This window comes from Hemiscyllium ocellatum, chromosome 3 (genome assembly GCF_020745735.1).
Source record: "Hemiscyllium ocellatum isolate sHemOce1 chromosome 3, sHemOce1.pat.X.cur, whole genome shotgun sequence".
NCBI lineage: Eukaryota > Metazoa > Chordata > Chondrichthyes > Orectolobiformes > Hemiscylliidae > Hemiscyllium > Hemiscyllium ocellatum.
This window is the reverse complement of record NC_083403.1, coordinates 105677656-105700708: the sequence shown is the minus strand read 5'-3', so window position 1 is coordinate 105700708 and position 23053 is coordinate 105677656. Positions and strand designations below refer to the sequence as shown.

At 40.0% G+C, this 23053-nt stretch overlaps 1 protein-coding gene across 3 annotated transcripts in view; it reads left to right on the top strand.

Moving 5' to 3' along the window:
- lyst (lysosomal trafficking regulator) overlaps positions 1 to 23053 on the top strand; it is a 338776-nt gene that overhangs the window by 252151 nt on the left and 63572 nt on the right. For 2 of the 3 annotated variants that reach the window (XM_060852671.1, XM_060852686.1), the window contains 9 exons: positions 6619 to 6788; positions 10683 to 10913; positions 11949 to 12115; positions 16377 to 16529; positions 18171 to 18335; positions 20228 to 20419; positions 21069 to 21247; positions 22208 to 22414; positions 22738 to 22914. In XM_060852671.1, coding sequence (XP_060708654.1) covers positions 6619 to 6788; positions 10683 to 10913; positions 11949 to 12115; positions 16377 to 16529; positions 18171 to 18335; positions 20228 to 20419; positions 21069 to 21247; positions 22208 to 22414; positions 22738 to 22914 — 1641 coding nt within the window. The remainder of the gene's footprint in view (positions 1 to 6618; positions 6789 to 10682; positions 10914 to 11948; positions 12116 to 16376; positions 16530 to 18170; positions 18336 to 20227; positions 20420 to 21068; positions 21248 to 22207; positions 22415 to 22737; positions 22915 to 23053) is intronic. The other variant, XM_060852679.1, reaches the window with a different exon arrangement.

The window sequence follows — 23053 nt, the reverse complement described above, 5'->3', positions numbered from 1 at the left end:
TACAATAGGTGACTGGGGATGGGGTTGAAGGTGATAGGTCAGGGAGGAGGGTGGATTGGATAGGTGGAAAAGAAGATAGGCAGGTAGGACAAGTCATGGGGACAGGGCTGAGCTGGAAGTTTGGAATGAGGGTGAGGTGGGGGAAGGGCAAATGAGGAAGCTGTTGAAGTCCACATTGATGCCCTGAGGTTGAAGTGTTCCGAGGTGGAAGATGAGGTGTTCTTCCTCCAGGTGTCTGGTGATGAGGGAGCAGCGGTGAAGGAGGCCCAGGACCTCCATGTCCTCTGCAGAGTGGGAGGGGGAGTTGAAATGTTGGGCCACAGGGCGGTGTGGTTGATTGATGCGGGTGTCCCGGAGATGTTTCCTAAAGTGCTCTGCTAGGAGGCGTCCAGTCTCTCCAAGGTAGAGGAGACCACATCGGGAGCAACGGATACAATAAATGATATTGATGGATGTGGAAGGCTCCTTTAGGGCCTTGGATGGAGGTGAGGGAGGAGGTGTGGGCGCAGGTTTTGCAATTCGTGTGGTGGCAGGCGAAGGTGCCAGGATGGAAGGGTGGGTTGTAGGAGGGTGTGGACCTGACCAGGTAGTCACGGAGGGAACGGTCTTTGCGGAAGGCGGAAAGGGGTGGGGAGGGAAATATATACCTGGTGGTGGGGTCTTTTTGGAGGTGGCGGAAATGTCGGCGGATGATTTGGTTTATGCAAAGGTTGGCAGGGTGGAAGGTCAGCACCAGGGGCGTTCTGTCCCTGTTACGGTTGGAGGGGTGGGGTCTGAGGGCGGAGGTGCGGGATGTGGACGAGATGCGTTGGAGGGCATCTTAAACCACGTTGGAAGGAAAATTGTGGTCTCTAAAGAAGGAGGTCATTTGGTGTGTTCTGTGGTGGAACTGGTCCTCCTGGGAGCAGATACGGCAGAGGAATTGGGAATACGGGATGGCATTTTTGCAAGAGGTAGGGTGGGAAGAGGTGTAATCCAGGTAGCTGTGGAAGTCGGAATTGTAAAAAAAAATCAGTGTCAAGTCGGTCGTCATTAATGGAGATGGAGTGGTCCAAGAAGGGGAGGGAGGTGTCAGAGATGGTCCAGGTAAATTTAAGGTCAGGGTGGAATGTGTTGGTGAAGTTGATGAATTGTTCAACCTCCTCGCAGGAGCATGAGGTGGAGCCAATGCAGTCATCAACGTAGCGGAGGGAGAGGTGGGGTGTGGTGCCGGCGTAATTATGGAAGATTGACTGTTCTACGTAGCCAACAAGGAGATAGGCATAGCTGGGGCCCATACATGTGTCTATGGCTACTCCTTTGGTCTGGAGGAAGTGGGAGGATTCGAAGGGGAAATTAAGGGTGAGGACCAGTTTGGCCAAACGAATAAGTGTGTCGGTGAAAGGGTACTGTTGGGGACGTTGGGAGAGGTAAAAACGAAAGGCTTGGAGGCCCTGGTCATGGTGGATGGAGATGTAGAGGGTTTGGATATCCATAGTGAAGATGAGGCGTTGGGGGCCAGAGGAACAGACGTCTTGGAGGAGGTGGGGGGGCGTGGGTGGTGTCTCTAATGTATGTGGGGAGTTCTTGGACTAGGGGGGATAGGACAGTGTCGAAGTAGGTAGAAATGAATTCAGTGGGGCAGGAGCATGCTGAGACAATGGGTCAGCCAGGGTGGTCAGGCTTGTGGATCTTGGGAAGGAGATAGAACCGGGCAGTGCAGGGTTCCCGGACTGAGGTTGGAAGCTGTGGTTGGGAGATCTCCTGAGGTGATGAGTTTCTGTATGGTCTGGCAGATGATGGTTTGGTGATGGGGGTGTGGGGTCATGGTCAAGGGGGCGGTAGGAAGAGGTGTCCTCGAGTTGGCGTTTGGCTTCAGGGGTGTAGAGGTCAGTGCGCCAGACTACCACTGCGCCCCCTTTATCTGCAGGCTTAATGGTGAGGTCGGGATTGGAGAAGAGAGATTGGAGAGCTGCTCATTGTGAGAGTGAGAGGTTGGAGTGGGGGAGAGGGGTAGACAGGTTGAGGCAGTTAATGTCCCGGCGGCAGTTGAAAATGAAGAGGTCGAGGGCAGGTAATAGGCCAGCGCGGGGTGTCCAGATGGATGCAGTGTGTTGGAGGTGGGCGAAGGGGTCCTCGGAAGGTGGGCGGGAGTCCTGATTGTGAAAGTAAGCTCGGAGGTGGAGGTGGCGGAAGAAATGTTCGACATCACGGCGTGTATTAAATTCATTGATGCGTGAACGGAGGGGGATAAAGGTGAGTCCTTTGCTGAGGACTGATCGTTCGTCCTCAGTGAGGGGGAGTTCTGGAGGGATGGTGAAAACTCGGCAGGGCTGGGAGCTGGGATCTGATGTGGTACCTTATCATTAACTGTATAAGTCCTGCTAAGATTTGCTTTCCCAAAATGTAGCACCTCACATTTATCTGAATTAAACTCAATCTGTCACTCCTCAGCCCACTGGCCCATCTGATCAAGATCTAATCTAGTGCCGGCTTTACGGACTTTGGATTTTAGGTTATCAAGCGCTGGGGAATTATCAGCCTTTAATCTCATCTATTTCCCTCATACCATTTCCTTGCTAATGCTGATGTCCTTCAATTATAGAGTGATAGTCATACAGCATAGTCATTCAACTTAATCCATGCCAACCATAATCCCAAACTAAACTATTCCCACTTGTCTGTGCTTGGCCCATATCCTCCCAAACATTTCTTATTCATGTATTTATCTAAATGTCTTTTAAACTTTGTAAACGTAAGCACATCCACTACTTCCACTTGAAGTTCATTTGACACACGAACCACTCTCTGTTGAAAGAAAAAATTGCCCCTCATGTGTTTTGTAAATCTCTCTCCTTTCATATGGATGAATAGGTTAGATGGGCTTCAGATTGGTTTCACAAGCCAACATAACATCAAGGGTGTAAAGCCTGTACTGCATTGTAATGTTCTATGCTCCTGTCAACTTAAAAATAAGCCACCTGGTCTTGAAATCCCCCAACCCAGGGAAAACACACCTGCCATTCACTTTATCTACACCCCTCATGATTTTATAAAGCCATCCTCCTACATTCCAGTTTAAAAAAAAGAGTCCCAGCCCATCCAGGCCCTCCTTATAACTCAAACCCTTGATTCCTGGCAACATCTAGGCTAATCTTTACTGAACTCCCTCCAGCTTAATAATATCCTTCCTGCAACAGGGTGACCAGAACCAGGTACAGTACTCCAGCGAGCTCCTGTACAACCTCAATGTGATATCCTAATTCCTATGCTCAAGTCTGAGCAATGAAAACAAATGTGCTAAGTGCCTTCTTCACCACCCTGTCTATATATGATGCAAACATCAAAGAATGATGTGCCTGAACCCCTGGATCTCTGTTCTCCTGACATGTTGCAGCTGTATAGGGCATTAGTTAGGACACTTTTGGAATACTGTGTGTAATTCTGGTCTTCCTGCTATAAGAAAGGTATTGTGAAACTTGTAAGGGTTCAGAAAAGATTTACAACAATGTTGCCAGGATTGGAGTGCTTGAACTAAAGGGAGAGGCTGGATAGACTGGGGCTATACCAAACCAATCAAGTCCCACCTGCCTGTACCCGGCCCATATCTCTCCAAATCCTTCCTATTCATATACCCATCCAAATGCCTCTTAAATGTTGCAATTGTACCAGCCTCCACCACATCCTCTGGCATTTTGTGCAGCCCTGATTTTAAATTGCTTTCTGATTTCTGTTACTGTTGCTTTGGTTCTGAATTCCAGAAATTCTTCCCTCTTGCTGTTTCTTCTTATAGTAATGAGAAAATTGGGCAAGCTTGATACTAGTTAAGGCCTGGCTTGATAGACTAATAATTTTAATTTTAGTAATGTGAGTAGAAGAGTCAAGTGTAAGAAAAGTAACCAGAAGACTCCAGGGTTAGATCGGAGAATGAAAAGAAAATCCAACTATACAAATTTGAACAAAACAAACCGAAGCAGTAATGACTAGTAGCACCAAAACATAAGATAATGACTCTAAGCAATATAAACTTCTATTTTACAGTGAATTCAACAGATTTAACTCTGATTTTTTTTTACCAAGCCAGAAATTAATGGAGAAACTCACCAAATCTAGCAGCATTTATAGAGAGTAAGCAGAGTTAATGTTTCAAGTCATAGAGATGTCATCACGGAAATAGACCCTTCAGTCTAACTTGTCCATGCCAATCAGAAATCCCAACCCAATCAAATCCCACCTGCCAGCACCCGGCCCATATCCCTCCAAACCCTTCCTATTCATATACCCATCCAGATGCCTGTTTAAATGTTGCAATCGTATTAGTCTTCACCACTTCCTCTGGCAGCTCATTCCATACATGTACCACCCTCTGCATGAAAACATTGCCTTTTATATCTTTCTCCTCTCGTGCTAAACCTATGCCGTCTAGTTCTGGGCTCTCCCACCCCAGGGAAAAGACTTTGTCTGTTCATCCCATCCATGTCCCTCATGATTTTATAAACCTCTATAATGTCACCCCTCAGCCTCCAGCAGTCTAGGGAAAACAGCCCCAGCCTATTCAACCCCTCTCCATAGCTCAAATCCTGCAACCCTGGCAACATCCTTGTAAATCTTTTCTGAACCCTTCCATGTTTCACAACATCCTTCCGATAGGAAAGAGATCAGAATTGCACGCAATATTCCAAAAGTGGCCTAACCAATGTCCTGTACAGCCGCAACATGACCTCCCAACTCCTGTACTCAATACTTTGACCAATAAAGGAAAGCATATGAAATGCCTTCTTCACTATCCTATCGACCTGTGACTCCACTTTCAAGGAGCTACGAACATGCACTCCAAGGTCTCTTTGTTCAGCAACACTTCCTAGGACCTTACCATTAAATGTATAAGTCCTGCTATGATTTGCTTTCACAAAATGCAGGCACCTCACATTTATCTAAATTAAACTCCATCTGCCACTTCTCAGCCCATTGGCCCATCTGATCAAGATCCTGTTGTAATCTGAGGTAACCTTCGCTGTCCACTACACCCCCGATTTTGGTGTCATCTGCAAACTTACTAACTATATCTCTTATGTTCACTTCCAAATCATTTATATTAAAGACGAAAAGCAGTGGACATAGCACCGATCCTTGCGGCACTCCACTGGTTACAGGCTTTCAGTCTGGAAACCAATCCTCCACTACCATCTTTTGAGCTATTTCTGTATCCAGATGGCTAGTTCTCCTTATATTCCATGAGATCAAAGCTTGCTAACTGGTCTCCCATGGGGAATCTTGTTGAATGCCTTACTGAAGTCCATATAGATCACGTCCACCATTCTGCCCTCTTTGTTACTTCCTCAAAAAACTCAGTGAAGTTTGTGAGACATGATTTTCCATGGCACGAAGCCATGCTGATTATCCCTAATCAGTCCCTGCCTTTCCAAAAACATGTACTTCCTGTCCCTCAGGATTCCCTCTAACAACTTGCCCACCACCGACATCAGGGTCACTGGTCTATTGTTCCCTGGCTTGTCCTTACCCCTCTTCTAGTGACTCTTCTTCAGAACTGGCATTTTATTTTATTATACTGCAATTTTAAATTATTTATATTTTGACTTATATTCTGGGTAGGTTTTTAAACATACTGTGCAGGTCACATACAAGCTTACATGATTTTTATTTTTACTAATTATATATTTTTACCAATTTAACCTCTTGGTCCAATTGGTCTTTTCTGTTAAGTTGAGAGATCATAAAGTTGTGGGAGAAGTATCTGGAGCTGAACATTATAGCTTGACATCCAGAACCCTGAATGTAGTCACAACATCTCTCCATGCTTTTGTGATGTTGTTTGGACTGCTGGTTGCTGGTGGGATTGTACTACCCATTACTGAGGACCAAACTCCAATCAAGGATGAACATTACAAATCAACTGATGCATAACAATTAATCATTGACTTCCTGGTCTAATAAGATATCGCTGACAGCCTTAGGCCATGACCCACCAGATATACATAAGCATTCCCTTGGTGAAAATTTTGCGGATGAACGTCCTGTTTCTTTACAGAGCTACTTAGCCCTACCAATTTCTTTAGAATACACTCTTTCCACTCTCTAAACTTACAGAAGTACATAAGACTGGATGTTTGCAACCTCCAGGTCAACCTCTGTCTCACTTCATTATGATTTTTAAAACTGCAACCAGTTTTTGCTCAGAGCAACACACTTGCCCTCAGCAGTTATCTCCATAGTAACATCACAGCTGGCTTGCTGCCAAAAGCTGCTTCAGCTGGGCCAAAAATTCAAGCTTTGTTTGTAAGTGCACAACTAAAAATAACTAACTAAATAAAACCGACTGAAAGTGAATAGCCTTTAATTTATCTTAAACTGAAACCAGAACTCTGCATTTTAACCCTTAATGTAATTCACGGCAATGATGGATATACCACCTTTTAAGATGATCTTGGTCCTGATTATTTCCTCCTTTGGCTTGGTACCAAAACTCTTCCTTCATGTTGTCCTTGGAATATTTCACCATGCCAAAGTTGCTATATAAATGCAAGTTGCTTCTGGATTCAGATTAACTATTGGCAGATCTTTCCTTCTAAATCTATACATCTCATTTCCATGACTGAATTTAATTTGTTTTGTTGACAGTTGCTGGATGCATATTTTACACGAGCATCAAAGGAACAAAAGGAAAAGTTCTTGAAAAACCATGGATTTTCTTTGTTGGCCAACCAGCTATATCTCCACCAAGGATCTCACGGTCTGCTGGAGTGCTTCCTTGAAATGTTGCTCGGTCGGGCAGTTAATCTGGATGAAGAGTATGTTTCCTTTGTTAATTAATTCCTTTTTGTCTATTTCCATGAATCAAGGTCAGCATCCCTAAAATGAAAATCAATTTGTCAGCCCCTTTAATCATCACTATTCAGACTTGGAGGTTTATATTCCACCACTAACGCAACCAGTATTCATCAGTTTATGTTGAGATGAAAGTGCACATGGATAGGCAGTTCTATTTTTTCAAAGGGTGAGGTATTTGTTTGTTTCACCCTTTGAAAAAAATAGAACTGGAGACTAAGGTATGCTTTTAAAAATTGAATTGCCATTAAGAATTACTGTTAAATGCATCACCCATTGGTTTTCTGTTCTGCTTATTATTTACAAAGTGCAGCCCAATAAAAATGAATATAGGCACTAAGTTGAATTGTTTGCTGGAGGCCAATAACAGAAATTTAACAGCAGTTAATAGTTAAGACAAATATTTGCTAATTTAGTTCATCCTGCCAGTCTGAATAAACTCACTTATTATTTTGTGATGTTATTAATTTTCAAGATGATGGCTAAAAGCCAGACATCTCTAAATTGGTTCCAGTTTTTAAAACTTCTATCGTACTGTTTTAAATGTAATTATATTATAAGGATTAAACTGCAGGAAAATCAGTAAGTGGTAGCTAACCCACTGGAAGAATTAAATCTAAAATGATAATTCTCCTTAAATGTTGAAGAGTATTCAGTTGAAGCAGTATTTGTTATGGTAAGTTTGAGTTCATCAAATGTGATCTGATCCACCATTACATATTCTTGTATCTAATCTGAACCTTCAATTTTTATTGTAAAATTATATTTCTCAGCTAATTATTGGAACATTACAATGTGCTGTAGGAGAGTTGCCAAACAGAAAAAAGTATTTAAGAAAAAAAAACAGAAAGGGCTGCAGATGTTGTAAATCAGAAACAAAAATAGAAATTGCTGGAAAAGCTCAAAGTCTGGCAGCAGTTCTGAGGAAGGGTCATTTGACCCGAAACGTTAACTCCTATCGGAAGAATGTTGTGAAACTTGAGAGGGTTCAGATGTTGCCAGGTTTGGAGGATTTGAGCTATAGGGAGAGGTTGAAGAGGGTAGGGCTCTTTTCCCTGGAGCATCGGAGGCTGAGAGGTGACCTTATAGAGGTTTATAAAATCATAGGGGCATGGATAGGGTAAATACACAGTGTTTTCCCAGAGGCGGGGGAGACTAGAGGGGATAGGTTTAAGGTGAGTGGGGAAAGATATAAAACAAACCTAAGGGGCATCCTTTTCACAGGATCTGTTTCCATGCTGTGCATCTCTATGGCTTGATTTTTCTCTGTGCGTGCTGCCAGAGCTGCTGATCTTTTCCAGCAATTTCTATTTTTGTTTAAGGTATTTAAGAACATAGAAATAGTCCATTTGGCCCAAGAAGCGTGCTCTATCATTCAACTAAATCAATGCTGATCTTTTCAATTAGTTCTATATTCCTGCGGTATCACAAATCATTTGATATCAAATATCTGGAGGTCTATCATAAGACCATAAGATATAAGAGCAGAATTAAGCCATTCAGCCCATCAAGTCTACTTCACCATTCAATCATTGCTGATACCTTTCTCCTACCTTCTTCACATAACTGTTGATTCCCTTACTAATCAAGAAACTAGCAAGCTTAATTTTGAGTAAATTTAATGACTCTACCTCTAGATAGGTAGGGAGTTCCAAAGTTTGCCACCCTCTGAGTGAATTAAGGAATTTCTCTTCATCACAGTCCTAAATTGACCACTTGTCATCCTGAGTGTCTATCTCCTGGTTCTAGACACCCCCAGCCAGGGGAAATATCCTTCTTGCTTCATCCTGTTAGGCCTTGATTTCAAAAGAATTACATGGTTCAATGAGATCACCTCTGATTCTTCTTAAATCTACGGAATATAGACTGTTTCTATGTAGGATAATTTTACCAATGGTGAGTTTAGAATTATAGGATACTTGTGTTGAGGCAGAGACTAGTTTGTCTGGCCTGATTTGGTGCTGTACGTTGTGTAGTCTTTACTGTGGTCAGACTCTGAAGTACTCCTGAATTCTCTCAGTTGCACATATTGGTCAGCTGTCACCCTAATAAGAAGAGTGGAAGTTTCAGAGACTTCCTTGTCAAATTTGGCCTCATCAAAACATACGCAATGGAGGCAGAGGAACTGGGAGAATGGAATGGAGTCTTTACAGGAAACAGGGTATGAGAATATATACTTCGAGGAGAAAGTGAGGTCTGCAGATGCTGGAGATCAGAGATGAAAATGTATTGCTGGAAAAGCGCAGCAGGTCAGGCAGCAACCAAGGAACAGGAAATTCGACGTTTTGGGCATAAGCCCTTCATCAGGAATCTAGTCCAGATAGCTGTGGGACTCATTGGGTTTATAGTAAACATTAGTGTACTGCCTATCCCGAGAAAGAGAAGGGAGGAGTCATAAATGGATCAGTTGAAAGTGAGGGTAGGGTGGAAATTGGAAGCAAAATTGATCAACCTTTCCAATTCCAAAAGAGAGAGAGAAGCAGCACTGATGATATCATCGATAAATCAGAGCAAGAGTTGTGGCTGAACACTGGATTAGGGTTGGAACCAGAAATGTTCCATATACGCCATGAAGAGACCAGGCATAACTAGGGCCCTTGTGGGTACCCGTGGTTGCCCCCTCTGACTTGAAGAAAATGAGAAAACAACCTGCATGTACTACTTTTAATATACCATATTTGCTACTTCTCAAATCAGTGCTATAGAGGCCATTCAGTCTATCAATTCTGCACCAACCCCCTACACGCAGATCCATCCCACCCAGAGATTTTGTTATTTATAGTTAGGCCTGATGTGTATCCATCCTTTGTTTCTCTTCTCCCATTACCATCTCCTTTTGCTCTGTATGATCACCGTTTTGTTAATTAATTTTCCAGCCTTTAATTGCTAACCACCCTTTCACAGACCTTCCCTTTTTACTCTCTAAACCTTCACTCACTTTCCTTGCTTCTACTTATTTTAAACAAGTCAAAACATTAACTTCTTTCAGTTTTGCTGAAAGGTCCTTGACCTGAAACATTAACTGTGTTTCCATCCACAGATGCTGCTTGATCAAGGTTGAGCTGTTCACACGAAAGAATTCATATTAATAGCAGGAATAAGCCAATTTTCTCTTAAGCCTGCTCTATCATTTCATAATTTCAATACTGGTCAGACCATATCTGCAATCCACTTTCTTTCTGCTTCTTGACCAATGTTCCTTCTAAGCTGCACAGTTGCACACTGTTCTGAGATTCCACACATGCATGCTGATGCATTGACTTCCAGTTTCGGAAGCTGCTGCCATGCAAGTGGGGAATAATTGTTCAGGTGAATGTAGCTCTTGGCTCCTTTGTTAGTGAAAAATCCAATTCTAACTTAAAAATAATAATTAATGACACTGCTTTCACCATTCTCTGGGGCAGAGAATTCCACGTACACATGATCTGAGGGAAAATGTTTCTCCTCATCTCTGTTTTAAATAGACAACTCCTTTTATTTTTAAACGATGTCCCCTAGCCTAGTCTCTTCCACATCAGGAATATGTATACTAACTGAAATAGCTACCAATAAGATATATGAATTAGACAAGATCGGACCATGCAGATCAGAAGCAAAACAGAAGAGGCCAGTATCAAAAATAGGCTGGTATGTTGTGCCACCTTATTGCTGATACTGAGAAATGAATTGTGTTATTCTCTGATTAGAACAATAATTCTTGAACAGCCCTTTTGTTCTTTATTTGGTCAAAGCCTTATCCATAGCTGTTAACAGATCTTTGGTTTATAAGAGGGCCTGCGTCAATATTTACAAATGACAGGTTTTACAGAGCAGTTCAATTCTTGAGTAAATTGCCTTGTGTTTCTTCATTTTTGCAGTTTGGATACAGAGACTATGGCTCAGATTGACCCATTTCGTAAAAGATGCATTATTCCTGTTCTTGGCCTGATTGAAAACTCCCTGTATGAAAATACATTGGTGCACAATAAATTGTGTGTCCTACTCCAGCTTTTGAATGCCTGCCCCAAGTTAGCTGACATACTGCTTGACAACGGCTTAATATATGTCTTGTTGAACACCTTAGCAACATTAAATGGATTAGAGAATGGGTAAGGAAGTTATTGTTCTAGATTAATAGATTGCAAAGTGAAATAATTATCCTATAATCATTGTAAACAGAAAATCTGTTTAAATTGTTCTTTTACTTATTTTGGAACCGTTCTTATTCTTCTGTTTCATGTTGGACTGAAATAGTTTGTGTTTTACCTGTTTGTCTCAAACCAATATCTATACCTAAGTATCTGGTCTGCTGTTCAATATTTATTCCTCAGTTAATCTCATTAAAGCAAATTATCTGGCTGACGTGTTATGAGTGTATTGTGTGTGATTTTGTGCGCAATTGACTGTTATGCTACCTCAATTGCAACACTGGGCAGGCAGTGGCATAGAGGTCTTAATGCTATCCTAGTATTCCAGAACCCAACCAGGGTTTTGATACCAATGTTGCAGATAAAGTTTAAATTCAATTAACAAAATTCTCTATTGTTTAGAAAAAAAAGAGTCTAGTAACACTAATATCCCATAGAGAAGGGAATCTGCTGCCCAACATCTGGCCTACATGTAACCCTTAACTGCACTCTGGGCATTTAGTGCTAGACAATAAATACTGGCTGAGCCAGCGATGCCCATGTTTTCATGAATGGATTTTTGTGAAAAAAACTTCAAGTACTTAATTACCTAGAAAGCAATTTGAGTTTTAAAAGGCATTTTCATAAATGTTTTTTTCTGAGCTACCTCTTGTTCTTTAAGTTATGTCCTAAAAACACCGCTTTGGATCATAGCGGTTACCCTTCCCAGTATCTTCCCTTTTGCTAGGTATCTTGTCATGTAACACCTTCGCAATGTAACCTGACGTTTCTCAGTATTTTTAAGGTGAAATATACCTGAGAGTTCTTTTTGAATTGTTTGACTTTAATATTTCAGCTGAGTTATTTTATGGTTCCACAATCATATTTGTGATCTTTATTTTTAAAAGGCTTGAATGCTGTTTTTTAGATTTTTACACATCACAGCTTTCGCTTTATTCCTGTTTCTGAAAGTTGTCTGTTTTGTTAAGTTTATTCCATCATTTTCTTCCATTGTAGTATTCCAGTGAATGAGTACAAATTGCTGCTATGTGATATTCAGCAACTACTAGTTGCTATTACCATCCATTCCTGCAGCTCTTCTGGTTTACCATATTTTCGCATAATAGAGGATTTAATCTCACTGCTTGGATACCTGCAGAAGAGCAAGGATGCAAAAACAAAAGGTGGGTGCTTAACAAGTTTTGAGAAGATTTATAGCTCAGGTTGAGGTTTTGGATGTAAGTTTGCTCGCTGGGCTTGGAGGTTTATTTCCAGAGTTTCGTTACCTTACTAGGTAATCTTCAGTGGGCCCCATGCGAAGCAATGCTGAAAATTCCTGCTTTCTATTTATATGTTTGGGTTAATGATGTTATTTCCTGTGGTGAAGTCACTTCCTGTTCCTTTTCTCAGGAGATGGTAGATGGGGTCTAACTGGATGCATTTGTTGATAGAGTTCCGATTGGAATGCCATGCTTCTAGGAATTCTCGTTCATGTCTTTGTTTGGCTTGTCCTAGGATGGATGTGTTGTCCCAGTCAAAGTTGTGTCCTTCATCATCTGGATGTGAGAATACTAGTGAGAGAGGGTCATGTCTTTTTGTGGCTTGTTGGTGTTCACATATCCTGGTGGCTAGTTTTCTGCCTGTTTGTCCAATGTAGTGTTTGTTACAGTCCTTGCACAGTATTTTGTAAATACCAGTTTTTCTCATTGTCTGTATAGGGTCTTACAAGTTCATTAGCTGCTGTTTTCGTGTGTTGTTGGGATGGGCTACCATGATGACAAGGGGTCTGAGTAGTCTAGCTGTCATTTCTGAAATGTCTTTCATGTAGGGGAGAGTGGCTAGGGTTTCTGGACGTGTTTTGTCTGCTTGTTTGTGGGATCTTAAAATAGAATAATTTAGAAATTGAACTGATCTTAGTTCTTTAGTTCTGTATTTTTCCAGCTCCACTTCATGTTTATTTTGTTACTAATGGACCTACAAACATTTTTCTGAAGGAAAACTTGGAGACATTGAAGGGATATTTCAAGCAAGTAATTCATAATTGGTCATTTTGATTTGCACAAAAAATAAACAATAAAACTGTAAAATGAGTTAAATTGCAGCTCATCTAACTACAAGTACAAGTTAAATTGAGCTTCATGATAATCAAGGAGGTCCTGTTCCAATAAATGAATCTACAGCTGTTGTCTGTGTTGAAAATATCTAGTAAATGTAGAAAAATGTCTTTATTCAATTTTTTTTCACACCTTACATTAGTGTCATGTGTTGTGGCCTCACCTGGCCTAGGCTTGTTAAAACATCCACTGTTGCATTGAAAAATGTCAGGACTTACTTCTGGAAAACTCTGTAATCATTTTCTGCCAAACATGCTGTGTTTGGATGAGTGCAACATGGTTTACTATGTCATCACAGCAGTTGAACATGGTTTTGATGTTTTTGTACTCCAGTGGAAAATTTCCAAAGCATTTTTACACCGTTTGAGAGAAACAAGCAAATGAGTAGGCAGGTATTCATCAGGCTCTTTCAAAGCATTGACCTTTCAGACTTCTTAGTTGAATATAACGCACCTATATTATCTGTCAATTCTGTTGTGCAGCATACCAACATTATCCACCTATCTATAGGTTAATATGGTTTATTTTTGCCTGATATCTGTAACTTCCTTCAGGCCTGAGCTAACTACTTGTTTTTGACATCTTGTGCAGTTGTAACCTATTTGAACTCAGCATAGTGGAAGCAGTTGGCAGTTGTAGCTTCCATCACCATTTTTCACACCTCATTCATTATGAACATGGACTCTAGAACAATTGGATTATCAATATTTATCAATGGTCTCTATAGTCTGAGAGATCAGTGTAAGTACAGTTCAACCTCAGTTATCCGAACATCGATTATCCAAGTTCCAGATTATCCAAACAAGATCTCAAGGTCCCAGTGCTTAGGTAAAACTGTGTTATGTGAACATTCCATTATCCAAATATTTGATTATCCAAACAAAATACTTTCTGTCCATGTTGTTCGAATAATAGTGGTTGCCCTGTACATAGCTTTCACTTTTGTAATCATCCTGCTGATCCATTGGCTAAGTTTGACCAGGGTGATAGAGTCATCAGCTTGAAACCAGCAATTTCAGTGATGCGGAACAATTGTCTGTAATAAGAATCCTTTTCTTGCATTGTGCATTCACTTTGCCAGACCTGTCTCAAAAATTATGGAAGTCATCGAGGTAATTTTGTTAGCCAATTACTGCATGGGTAGGAGCTTGATATTTGTAAAACAGCAAGTCACTTTTTTTCAATTTTCTTTCAAAAGAAACATCAGATTTTCAGCACCATCCATGTTGACACTGCCTGTATGATATGTTCCTTGCTTCATTTTATACATGAGATTTATCATCTTTAGACATGACTGTGTGTTCTGGGAGAAGATGATAAAACGAACTCTTGTTTCATCGATGTTAAAAAATGTGTTTTGGCAAGACTGTTATGGTGCAGTGGTAGTGTCCCTGCCTATAGACCAAAAGGTCTGGTTTCAAATCCACCTGCTCCAGAAGTGCATCATAACATGGCTTAGCAGGTTTTTTTTTAAAAACTGTTTTGTGGTATTTACTCGTGCAAGGCACGGGGAAGATTATTTCGCAGTCTATCATGTCATTTCTGCTATAACCGCCACACTCTTATTGCTTACCATACAAGTTGATGCCATGCTTTATCTTGAATCAATTAAGCCATGGGTGGTGCAGATGAACTCCTTGTTTCCCAGCTTCTTTGCCAAGGTGATTTCTCTTTCCATCAGAATTGGACTGAAGATGGGAATATTCTCTACTCAAACTCTGTTAAACCACATCACTACTTTGTCTGGGTAGGCAGCTGTTCTCATCCTCTTTCTTGCTAAAGAAGAAGACTGTTTATTGAGCCCCTTTTAAGATGCTTACTTGTACTTCAGAAGATTGACTCACTCAATATCCCACCTTCCAGTTTGGGTTTCTGCCCAAACCTCTAATCCAGGCAGGGAATTCCGACGCTCACCATCTTCTTGGTGAAAAGGCTTTTCCTTATGTCCCCTTTAATCTTTTTATTGATCATCTTAAATCAGTCCCCTGTGGTAATTGACCTCTCCACAAGGGAAAACCAGTCTTTCCTGTTTACCCTGTCCAGACCCTTCATAATTTTGAACATTTCAATTCTGTTCCCCTCCATTTCTTCTATTCGAAGGAATACAACTCTCTAGCTTATCCAAGCTTTCCTTATTAATGCAATTTCCAAACTCCGACCACGCCCCTGTTAATATCCGCTGTCCAGAATAATTGCATCCTTCCTATACTGTGGTAACCAGAAATGTACACACATTTCCACCTGTGGCCTAACCTGTGTTGTACAGTTTCAGCATTGTCCTCCTTTGTATTCTATACCTTATCCAACAAAGGAAAGTGTTCCTTATGTTTCTTTATCATGTTATCAGACTGTCCTTTCATTTTCAAAGATTTGTTATTCTGTACTTTAAGGTTTCACATTTCCTCTATCCCTCTCAGTAGCATCCTGTTTATTGTGTATTTTCTAGCTTTGTTTGGCATTCCCAAATGCATCCTTTTGAAGATAGTTATGTCAAAAGCTAAGTTAAATTCAAACTCCTCTGTAGTGCCTTTTTTCAATTTCCCACATTCACTTTGCTAAAAATAACTCCTTAATCCCAGTAGTGTAACTATGGACTCTTTCGAGTACACACATAAGTCCTATTGACTGAGGTTTAGCAATGTGACGACAGTTTCCTGTGAGCCAAGCTGAATAAGTGCTTTTAAGGTGAAAAAGGCAACAATTTGGATTCTTCAAGCAATCTAAAATACTCAGCAAGGTTCCAGTTAGCAGTCAGATTAGATTAGGCTTGTATGATAAAACAATGAGGTTAGTGAAATATTAGCTATGTTGCCATTAACAGTACTACTGAAAGCAGGTGCAAATTTCTAATGCCAATGGCTGTATTACAAGTAGAGATTCTGATGCCCATTCTTTTGGTAGAGAATAGGAATCTGAGTGAATCAGGATCTTCATATTAATGTGGAGCCTAAACTAGTATTATATTGCACATATTACAAAATGGACCTTCTATTTTTTTGCCTCTGGAGAATAGTGCCAGATGCGTTAACTAATTGGGGACACCAATATGGAAGATCGATTAATATTGCCATCACTGGAAATGAGACCATTAATAACAGCAAATAGAATGTTGGGTAGCTGCTCTTCCTCCCTCTCCCTAATCCTCAGTCCCTTCTCTCTTTACCTGAGTCAGATGTGCAAATGATTGCAATTAGGGTAGAAATGTTAAGATGACATATATAATCAAGGGATTTTCAAAGTTGTTAAAAACAATTCAAAATCTTTGTCCTTATGTTGTGATATCTTATCATGAATCTGCATTATAAATGTAATCCTATCTTCCCTTGTTTAGAATTAGCTATTGCACTGCAGTTCCGGGTCCTTCAAGGTGCTATTGAATTTATAAAAGACACAGCCAATCAAGATGCTCAGAATATAAGTAGCTCCTTCCATTTACCTGCAAAACAGCATCATGCCATTCACCAGAAAAGGAAGAGTATTGCAGGTGAGTGCTGCAACAATCCAGTGGTGGTTATTACAACTGTCTGCAGATTAACTAGCAAAATAGAGTAACTGTAACAATCACAGTAGATCCATATATAAATTAGGTTTATTTCAGTGGATTATTTGAGGGTTTTTTTCCATTGTATGTTGTAACATTTTAATTGAATTTTAATCCGTTATCGAGTGAAAAGAAACTATAATTGAGTAGATCTGTCCTCTTGGGTCTGAGGCATCACCGCATTGATACACAGTTTTGCTTGAGTAGTGCATGGGCCAGCTCTACCAACTGACCTATTTTTAATTCATGTTTGATGTAATTCTCCTCTTCAGAAACCTAAAGTGGTTGAAATGATTACTCTTTTAGAACGAAATCTTCCTCAGAGCAGATGCACGTACTCCAAATATATTTTACGTATTTGATTAATTAGTTTGCTACAATGCATGATACTGCAATTTACTAAGAATTAAATTTACATCTTAAATTCATAAGATTATTGTCTCGTTTATAGAAACTTTAAATACTCTAAGTACTCCCTTCCAGTCTTGTATATAAGTATAAATCACAGAAACATTGCTCAATGTCAACTATATTGCTAAAAGAATGCAGCTACAAGAGAGTATTACTGATCTAGGATGCAAATCAAAATAATTGCAGTCACTGTATTATTTCTATAGCCATATTCAAAGTGACATTGCAATAAAGTTATATGTCTATGACAAGATCTGAACACCAGCCTGCAAAAAAATTTTTTGCAATTCTGCAGTCTGCCTAGAAGAGAGTTTTTTTTTTCAATGTTTGTCATGGGATGTCAGAGGAATGCAACATAGGTTGCACAGAAGAATTCCGAGTTAGAAGCAAGTGTCAGTGGTAAGACCTAACTGGATAGCTGGAACTTTATGAATAACACAATAAATGCCCTTTTGTACAAGACAGATAGGGAGACGTGTTTGCATAACAAAAAGCCACAGAATTGTTTTGCGGTCAAATGTGTAATATTCAAACTTCAAACATTTCCTTATTTCTGTTTCTAATTAAGGCAGGAATTGTCAAAATTGGAAAGACCGAGTTTTCAGATGGTTTTTGTTTCAGTGCATCTTATTCTTACTTTCACCGAATTATCATGTCAACTGCCCAGCAAAAATATTAATGGAAACTCATTTTAAAGTTGTTGAGTTGTAATGAATGGCTAGGAAATTTGAGGTGAACTGATAGGCATTCTAGTTTTGATTTTTGAAGGAAAAAATATGCGTTATTTGTTTCACAAGAATGGTATTATGAAAAATTAACCAGTACTCTCTGCACAGCTGTGAGAAAAGGTTTATCAAATCTACTTTGTGGATGTGACATTCTTCTGATTAAATATACTACAAGCTACAAAATTCTTGATAAATTTGTGAAACGTTCTAGTTATTTTGCTTTGAGATTATTTTATCTTTTGAATATTTTAGTTGGTATTTGTGCTGAGTATAAAAATAACATCTTTAGTCATTGCACGGTGTTTACCTTTATAATGTTCAAAACATAGGTTTGTTAATTAACGTGGTTCTTTGACTTAGAACGTGTGTTAACGTACATTTTTAGCTATTGTGCAGCACTTCTCTGCAAGCTTCTCTACATTATTTGTACTTATTTGCAATGAAGGTTCAGTTGCATTGAAAGATTCCATAATTCCACGGCTGTCAAGACAACATTTCTCTTCGCATGGTCACCTTCCAATGACTTATTGCTTCAGCTTAGTAAACCAGGAGTCTCCTGGTTTACTATTCCCAACTGGATCCACTTCCTGTACTTTCCTTCCAGAAGCAGGTGTAGTAGCGACCTTCCAACTTCAGTGCCTGAAAAACATTTCTTTTTGAAATGTTTGTCTCAACAGCAGGCTGCAAAATTGTGCATTTGTGAAACAAAAACTATATCCCCAATATTGTAAACTCTAAGAAATGTCTTTTGTTTCAAAATGTTTTAAGATAGAAATAAGTTCAAGCATAAAATAGAAATATTGCAATGGGATTTTAAAAAATGTTCTTAGTGGTGTTTTTATGTTTACAATATTGAGATCAAATCAGTCTTCATTCACCTTTTGCACTGATTTGTTTGCAGTTCTGTTGCAACTAACAAAAATGCCATTCATCGAGAGCAGCAATAATCTATTACATCCAAAACAACACTACAAATCAGAAATTGCTAGAAAAACTTAGCAGGCCTGGCAATTCTATAGAAAGAATAACATTTGAAAGAAAAAATGGAAAGATAACCTTTCAGGTTCATTGACCCATTCTGAAGGAGGTTCACTGGATCTGAAGTGTTGTTGCTGCTTTCTCTCTTGACAGATGCTGCCAGGCATGCTGAGCTTTTCCAGCAATTTTTGTTTTGTCTTGCTTACACAGTGTTGTTTGGGAGACATACAATTTGCTTTCACTGTTAGCCAGCTGCTGCTTACAACCTCTTAGAAATCAAGTGCTATGTTTTCACATACGAACAATCCATTTGTTAATGTCTACAGTAGTACTGTTGTCCTTTTGTGAAAACATTTGACGTCTAACAAAACTGAAAATCAGTTAAGATAACTTGACCAAAGTAATATCAAAGTTATCTGTAATAGTGACTTTAAATCATGTTTCGCCAAGTTAAATCTTCCTGTTGCTCTTGACTGGTATCTTAAGTTTTCGCTGCCTACAGGAATTTGGCTCATTGTTGCTAGTGTTTCTAAGTGCACTGCTTTTTAGAATTCTTCTACAATATGTATATACTGTATATACTCGAGTAAAAGTTGACCCCCTATTTTCTATATATCTCGTGTAAATGTCAACCTTAGTTCTTCAAACAGATCAAGATTTGAGAGTCAAGGTATTATCCTGTATATATAATTGTTACAACGAGGAAACAAAGTTGTTTTTGTGCTGTTATGTGTTTTGATGTACAATTCAGTGTGAGGCTATGGATTTCTTAAGTTCATTATCGAACAAGCACTATAATTAGTATAGAGGAACCTTGATTATCCAAAGGACACGGTGGGGAGTACTTCATTCGTTTAATCAAGTGCCGGATAACAGAGTTCAGCCAAGCAATGGGACCTTCCAATTTTGCTGGATAATCCAAAATTTGGATAATCGAATGCCGGATAATTGAGGTTCCTCTGTATTCACGTTTTGTGTTGCCGTCCCATTCTGCTCCGCTCCAGACCTCCAGCCGGTTGGGCATCCCGCTCCGCTCCCAGTCTCTGTCCCACTCCGCTTCGGGACCCCAATGCTGGCCATCCCGCTCCACTCCTGGTCTCTGCCTCACTCCACTCCAGGCCTCCAGCCTGCTCCATTCTGGCTATTAGCTGCACCAATAATGTCATTGCCACTTCAAGATAAGCACTTTTTGTAAAAAGAAGGAATAACAAGAACAAAATAAAAAAAACACAGATGGAATAATTACAAATTCATTTTTGTTTTTCTTGTCTTTATCTGTTAATTATTGTAATTTTCTTTCTCTTTATTAGTTTAGAGATCAATTGGGCTTCTGCTAATGATATAGTATTTTGGACTTAGCATGAATTTCAGCCCCTCAAAAGTAGCATCAGTGTAATAGTTGACTCCATGAATTTAATCTTAAAAAGCAGTCTAAAAACTTTTACATGAGTATATACGATACTTTTCTGAAACAAAAGCACATAAATGGTTTTGGTGAATTTGATTTGAAATCCACTTTGCCAGGTCCTCGCAGGTATTCAGCTGCTCCATCTGATATCTTGCTGATGCAAATGCGATCAGTAGCCAGTGATGAATTATCATTGCTTATGCAGAGGAGGATGAGCCATGAGAATTCTATGAGAGCTTCTGAGACTGAGTTTGTCCAGAGACTGCAGAGACTCACAGTGTTATCAGTGAACAGACTAATTTACCAAGGTAAGCAACTCATTAACCTGATAATTTTTGAATATTCTTATGTACTTTCTCAAAGATGATCCCAGTTTGAGTTGACCTTTTTCCAAGTAGCCATTTCTGTTATGAACCTAGATTGTAAGTGTCAACAGATTTATGTATTCATGAAGGATGTCCTGGGCAGAGTTTCCTCATTTCCCTTGCCCCCACCTTATCCTAGATCCAACCCTCTAACTCAACACCACCCTCTTGAACTGTCCTACTTGTCCATCTCCCCTCCCACCTATCCGACCTATCACATTCGCCCCCACTTTCATCTACCTATTACGTTCCCAGCTACCTCCCCTGCCCAGCCACATGCCCCTCCCATTTATCTCTCAGCCCCTTTGGGCCCTCCATTCCTGATGAAGAACTTATGCTCAACGTTGACTCTCCTCCTCAGATGCTGCCTGACTTTTCGACTCTGACCTCCAGCATCTGCACTCCTCACTTTCTCCTTCAGTCCAGCTAGTCCATGCCGACCAAATTTGCCAATCTAAACTAGTCTCTTTTGCCTCTGTTTAGTCCATATCCCTCGAAACCTTTTCAATTCATTGCTGATTTTTTTTTAACTACTACAATTGTGATTTTTTTTTAAGAAGTGATATATTTTGACACTCGTGATTTACATTAGATCCTGACCTCAACTTCCTGGATTTATTGAGCACGTCTGAATATCCACATCACGATAGAATACCGACTCCTCCAGGTGAAGACTTCGAGGGAGGAGCATCAATGCTACCCAGCAACAACATAAAAACATTTCAGAAAGAAATGTTAAAACTGATGGTTGAAGGGATTAAAATATCCTTGGTGAGTATAGCTGCATGTAATCAAAAACTATATCTGTGGGACTGGCCTTTTGTGGCAGTCAGTACAGCTTAAAGAATGAAGAAAACCAAGGAACTGAAGATGCTAGGAATAAACAGAAACAGAAATTTCTGGAGAAACTCTCTATTTTTGTTGGCATATATACCAATCTTTAACTAGCTACAATCAGTTCTGAAGAAAGGTTACTGGACTCTTCACAGATGCTGCTAGTTGAGTTTCTCCAGCAATTTCTGCTTTTGTTAAAGAATTAAGACATGGTTGGTTCACATTCTAAATTAATGGAGCAATCCTTAATTTTTTGTCAGGTATTTAATTATTTCTGAAGGGTTCTTTTTAACATTGGCTAATATTGTTGGTAGAAGGAATGTGTCTTAATTACTGTCTAGTAATACTATCAAACTTGTAAAATGAAATTGTAAAAGCTCGAGGGGAAAAAGATGCCAAGGCAGTTTAGAACTGATGTAATTTTGGTCAAAGAGAGAGATTGAAATAAGTTCATTATCAAACAAGCACTATAATTAGTATAGAGGAACCTTGATTATCCAAAGGACATGGTGGGGAGTACTTCATTCGTTTAATCAAGTGCGGATAACAGAGTTTAGCCAAGCATTGGGACCTTCCAATTTTGCTGGATAATCCAAAATTTGGATAATTGAGGTTCCTCTGTATTCACTTTTTGTGTGGCCGTCCCATTCTGCTCCACTCCAGGCCGCCAGCCGGCCTCTCTACCCCCCCCTCACCTCTTTTTTCCCCCCCTCACCTCTTCCCTCCCCTCACCTCTTCCCTCCCCTCACCACTTCCCTCCCCTTCCTCCCCCACCCTCTTTCCCCCCCCCCCACCTCCCAGAATATTTTAATACTTGTTTTCTTGTTCAGTCTGATTTAGGCTCTTTGAAGCTTGAGCTTGTTTAGAGCATTAACTGTTGTATGTCTCTTGGTTTAGGGATCAGGTAGAAATAGCCCCCCACGGCAGCAGTGGAAACGCATGCTTTGGTCTTGCAGAGAGACATTCCGGTCCCAGTTGGGTCGATTGCTTGTTCATGTTTTGTGCCCTGCCCGCTCACTAGAAGAAAGAAAAATGGCTTTAGAGATAGTTTATGAACCAAGCCATCAGGAAATTCTGCGTGAATGTCTTGGTCAACCTCTGGAGGTAAGACCACTACCACGAAAATCTTAGTAATGTACAGAAAACTGTACTCGACCATGTAAGAAAACTGTGTACTTGTACTATATTCCAATGCGCTGATCATTTTGTATGATTTGTAGCAGTGATTCTATTTTCTGGCTGTTTTCAGAAGGTTTATGGAAGATAAATGCTTATATTCTTTAATGCAGCTTCTCAACATTAATATTTGAACATTGTTTAATTGCACATTAACAGAAAACTTTCAAGCATCTTTTGTGATCAGATGAAGCAGCTTATTTTGAAGTAGCTTTAAATGGTGAGCCTCTCTTGATTATGTTTACCCACAGCATGGACCCAAGCTAGCACTGTATCTGTATGAATTGATGCATGACCACATGGAAGACTTGACCAAGGAACAGCAAACTGCAGCAGGGAACTTCTTCACCTCTTTAAAGATTTGTGGATATAAGTGTATTCCACTTAATGCTCCACCCAAACCAGATCTCATTAAAGCCATTGAAGAGGTATGGTGACAATACTTAAACAGAACTGAAGAAATGTTCTCTTTAAGTTATACTATGTATTATAACTCCTGTGGACACCAATAAGCGTTTTAACAAGGAAATAATCTCAAAGCCAATGGGAGAAAAAAAATGCTGGGCA